This window comes from Terrapene carolina, unplaced genomic scaffold (assembly GCF_002925995.2).
Source record: "Terrapene carolina triunguis isolate 2854851 unplaced genomic scaffold, T_m_triunguis-2.0 Scaffold30588, whole genome shotgun sequence".
Lineage (NCBI taxonomy): Eukaryota > Metazoa > Chordata > Testudines > Emydidae > Terrapene > Terrapene triunguis.
In genome coordinates, this window is record NW_020694939.1 from 7,536 (window position 1) to 12,559 (window position 5,024).

General features: G+C 55.9%; 1 protein-coding gene across 1 annotated transcript in view; it reads left to right on the plus strand.

Annotated features, from left to right (window-relative positions):
• Positions 1-4,913, plus strand: part of SGF29 (SAGA complex associated factor 29) — a gene marked incomplete at its 3' end in the record, with an annotated part of 12,403 nt that extends 7,490 nt beyond the window's left edge. Inside the window, exons 3-8 of the mRNA XM_026662824.2 lie at positions 3,001-3,073; positions 3,157-3,221; positions 3,608-3,737; positions 3,824-3,970; positions 4,601-4,636; positions 4,751-4,913. Of these exons, the coding sequence (XP_026518609.1) occupies positions 3,001-3,073; positions 3,157-3,221; positions 3,608-3,737; positions 3,824-3,970; positions 4,601-4,636; positions 4,751-4,913 (614 nt within the window). The remainder of the gene's footprint in view (positions 1-3,000; positions 3,074-3,156; positions 3,222-3,607; positions 3,738-3,823; positions 3,971-4,600; positions 4,637-4,750) is intronic.
• Positions 4,914-5,024: the final 111 nt, after the last annotated feature.

A 5,024-nucleotide genomic window follows, 5' to 3' on the forward strand; every position in this document is an offset into this window, starting at 1 on the left:
AACATTCGAGTGAATTCGTTCACTTAGCATTTCTTTGGTGGTCACACGCAAGTGAATTGACCTGTTGGGCTGAGCTGGCCTGTTAGCATCACAGAGATAAAAGGGGGCAAATCCCATAGACTCTGGGGGGGACACTCCTGTACCCAGATAACAAATCAGGGAGCAACACACCAATCATTCTCTCACGCTGTACCATACAGCGCCCGCATAGACTTCAGGGCCCCATGGAATCTTTCTACCAAACCGTTAGTCACTGGGCGATGGGGGGCAGCTTTCACATCCCTCACTCCGCTCAACACCCGTCACTTTTTGAAAACTGCAGACATGAAATGTGCACCCCGGTCTGACAAGATTTCCCCGGGGAAACCAATTTGGCTAAAAATGGTGACTAGGGCAGTAGCCAGTTTCAGCTTCTATATCAGACAGAGCTGGGCCTTCAGGGTACCTAGCGGCAGCACCCACCACTCCCAGTCTGTTTCTTTCCGTTCCTGGGAGGCCAGGGTAGGGGGCCCACAATGTCCCCAGACCCTCTGGCAAACACCTCCTTAGCGATAGGCAGAGGTGCCCCGCAGGGTCTGTAACTGCTGGCGCTTCTGACACGACTCGTACTGTGATTTTCACTGTCTCAAACGCAAGGCCAGGAGCCTCGTTTGAGCCTCGCACGGGTTCTCTCCACGCCTCACTGTCCAGCACGGGCAGTCATGAGCCACGTGCAGCAGCTCAGTCCTGCCCTTATCAGGCCCAACGCCTGCTTGCAAACCGCAGCAGGGTGCCTCTTTTTCCCTCCGCACGGCAAACCTCTTGAAAAGCCGACAGAGGCGTTATTCTGAGCCACCTTCCTCTCCCTGGCCGGGGGGCAGCCTGGTGAGCCTCCATAAACTCCCTTGGAGTCTCACTCGCGTTAGGAGCCGACTCTGGCGAAGCAATGGACTCTCCAAACTCTCCTCTGGGGACAAACGGTTACTTTCCGCTGGCAAAGGCCTGAGGGCGTTTCTCCTCCCTGCTGGCCACAGATAAGCCAGCGCGGCAGAGCCAGACTTCTGGCTGCGAGTTCTGACATTACCCTGCTGAGACGTGGCTCCAGTGTCCTTACCTCATAAAACAGGCGTGGGAAGCAGATTCCTAATGCCCAGAATACTACCCCTGGAAAGTCCTCACGCTCCAGGTAAACCGTGGCCAAAGGTACAGAGACAGGGAATTTGGCCAGAACTCATATTTGTAAGTTTTTACCTATATTTCTCCCTTACCAAACTTCCCTTGACCAAAGTGACTTGGGGTGCGGTGTCCCTCCAGCCCTTACCACAGCCCTCTTCATCAATTCTTCACTACCCGCCATGGCTTGTTCTAGACAGCCATACCAACTGCTTCTTGGAGCAGCTGGTCCTGGAACCCCCAAGAGGAGATGCAATTCTTGGTTTGGTCCTAAGTGGAGCACAGGATCTGGTCCAAGAGGTCAACAGAGAGGAACCACATGGCAGTGGTGATCAACGTGTAATTACATCTAACATTCTTTGGGGGGTGGGGGCGAAGAATACCAAAGAAGCCCACCACAGTAGCATTGAACTTAGAAAAGGAGAAGTACACAAGAACGAGGAAGCTAGTTACATGGAAATTAAAAGGAACAGTCACAGGAGTGAAATCCCTGCAAGCTGCGTGGAAACATTTTAAACACACCGTAATAGAGGCACAAATTAAATGTGTACCCCAAATTGAAAAAAACCCAGTAAGCCGACCAGAAACTACCACCACGACTAAACAACGGAATAAAAGAGGCAGTGAGAGGCAAAAAGGAATCCTTTAAAAATTGGAAGTTAAATCCTCCTGAGGAAATAGAAAGGAGCATAAACTTTGGCAAGTCAAGATTTTGTATAATTAGGCAGGCCAAAAAACAAAAAAAGAATTTGAAGAGCAACTAGCAAAAGACACAAAAACTAACAGCAACAAAGAAGAAGTCCATCCGAAGCAGGAAGCTGCCAAACAATCGGTGGGGCCCCTGGACGATCAAGGTGCTAAAGGAGCACTCAAGGAAGATAAGGCCAGTGCATCTTTCTTCGCTGAGATTCCCACACCGGAGCCATTCTGTTTAGATGACAAATCCGAGGACCTGTCCCACATTGAGGTGTCAGTAGAGGAGGTTTTGGAACAAATTGATAAATGAAACAGTAACAAGTCACCAGGAGCAGATGGTATCACCCAAGAGTTCTGAAGGAAATTGCAGAACTACCAGCGGTGGTATGTTCCCTATTGCTTAGATCAGCCTCTGGACCAGACGCCTGGAGGCGATCCTGGCAATCACAAGAATAAGCCCTGATAAAAACCCCGGGAGCCCAGAGGTTAAAGCCCCTACGTCTGCCACCACTGGGGGGCGCCTGGCCAGAGAAAACCAAACTGTGGCAGGTGGGGGTGCGGATTGTGGGGTTTTATCAGGGTTGGGGTTGGGTTTCCTTCCAATCCCCTCCCCCCTCTTACCCTGGGTGCCTGGGGGGTTTCCCTTCCCCTGCGACTTGCATCCTCCATGGGCCCCTCATTCAACGGCAATTTCTGCAGCCTCTAAACCTGTGGATGGTTTTCACCTCACGGCTGCCTACACCTCCCCTGGAATTACCCATAACAGCTGCTCCTGGCATCGGACCGGACAGCTTTCCACAGTCCCCTTCAGCCCCCGCCCCCATTATCGCATCAAAGACCACATTTTATCCACACACTCAACATGAGGGACATAGTCAAACACCTGACGTTTCTGTACTTCAGTCGATAGCTCTTAGGTCTAGTGGGTTAGAGCAGGGGGGGCTGGGAGCCAGGACTCCTGGGTTCTCTCCCTGCTCTGGGAGAGGAGTGGGGTCTGGTGGGTTAGAGCAGGGGGGGCTGGGAGCCAGGACTCCTGGGTTCATTCCCTGGCTCTGGGAGGGGAGAGGAGGGGAGGGAAGGGGGTCTGGTGGGTTAAAGCAGGGGGGGCTGGGAGCCAGGACTCCTGGGTTCTAACACCCCCATCTCCTGCAGTCTCCCCATATTACCGGACCAAGCTTCGTGGACTCTACACGACTGCCAAAGCTGACGCGGAGGCTGAGTGCAAGTGAGTGCCCCTGCTCCCCGCCCCCCGCAGCTGCCGATGGCCCCGCCCCACTGCTCACCCCCTGTCTGTCCTCTCACCCCCAGCATCCTACGCAAGGCGCTGGACAAGATTGCAGAGATCAAATCCCTTCTGGAGGAGCGGCGCATTGGTGAGTGTCCTCCCCCCAGAATAGGCCATGGGGTCCAGCCCCACACTGGGGGCACTCGGCATGAGCAGGAACTCCCATAATCCTTTGAGGCTTGGATGATGGAGTTTCTCTGAGGTGGGCGGGAACTCCCATGATCCCCTGGGGCTGGGTGTCTCTGCTTGGGGGTGCTGGGGTCGGGGAGCCAGGGCCTGCAGTCTCATCAATGGGGTGAATGGGAGAGGTGGGGCGCCCAGGGTGGGTGTGGCAATCTGGGCTGGGTGGCATGTGAACACAGGGTCAGAGTGTCTGCAGTGGGGTCAGTTTGTGTGTCCGAGTCCCTGGGGGCAGGAAGAGAGGGCTCCCCCTAGCTCTATGGGGTTCACCTCCCTTTCTCCCCCCACCCGCAGCTGCCAAGATTGCCGGGCTCTACAACGACTCAGAGCCGCCCCGCAAGACCATGCGCCGGGGCGTCCTCATGACCCTCCTCCAGCAGTCAGCCATGACACTGCCCCTGTGGATCGGCAAACCTGGGGACAAGTGAGTATCGCTGGGGTCGCCCAGGGCAGCCCGGGGTGGGACTCTGTCCCCACACCCCAGGTAACCTCGCCCTCCTCTCCCCGTAGGCCGCCCCCGCTCTGCGGCGCGATCCCCGCTGCCAGCGATTACGTGGCCAAGCCGGGGGACAAGGTGGCTGCTCGCGTCAAGGCTGTGGATGGGGACGAGCAATGGATCTTGGCCGAGGTGGTGAGCTACAGCCATGCCACCAACAAGTGAGCACCGGGTGTGGGTCCCCGGGGCTCCTGGGAGGAGTCAGCCCCACTCAGCTACAGCCAGCTTGGGGCATCTAACCATACAGCTGGGCGACAAGGGGTACCAGACAATCCTGCCTAGAAGTGCCAATCTAGGCCCTCAAGGGAGATGGCTCTATGATCCTGCAATCTTTTGGACTTAAGTCCCCTTTTTTTTGCCACTTCAGAAGGGTAACTCTATGGTTCTACCACCTTAGAGAGGTAGAAACACCTCTCCAGACACTTCAGGATGGCATCCCTATGGTTTCTGCTGTCTTGGTAGCATAGAAACCCCTTTCCAACTTTGCAGCAGGTGTGACTCTGGTCCTACCACCTTAGAGGAATGGAGGCTCCCCTCTAGCTGCTCGAGGGTGGCGGCTCTATGGTGCTGGAGTGTGCTTATTTAGGGACTTGACAGAGATGTTCTGTGGTATTGCAGCTCTAGGGGCATAGATACTCTCTAGCCACTCAAAGGAGATGGCTCCATGGTTCTCCATTAAGCGCTGCATAGTAATGCCTCTCTAGCCGCTCAGTGGAGATGGCTCTATGGTCCTGCAGCCTTAGGTCCTCCACTTGCCTAGCCCCTCATGGCGACGACTCCTCTCTTTGCAGGTACGAGGTGGATGATATCGATGAAGAAGGCAAAGAGTAAGTGAGAGGAGAGGAGAGGAACGGAGAGGGGAAGGTGGTGGTGATGGGGAGGCTTTCTCGTCCGGAGAGGGGGTCCCTGTCTCACCCTGTCTCCCCCCGCCCCCCTCCCAGGCGTCACACCCTGAGCCGCCGCCGCATCATCCCATTGCCCCAGTGGAAGGCGAACCCTGAGACAGACCCTGAGGCGCTGTTCCAGAAGGACCAGCTGGTGTTGGCGCTGTATCCCCAGACCACCTGCTTCTACCGGGCCCTGATCCACGCCCCACCCCAGCGGGTAAGGGGCCCATCCCCTCTGGGGGGCACTGATCTGAGACTGGCTGGGGGCCTTTCCTTACTAAGGGCTACCCAGACTCATCCAGCCCAGGGTGGGGACTGGCTGGCTCAG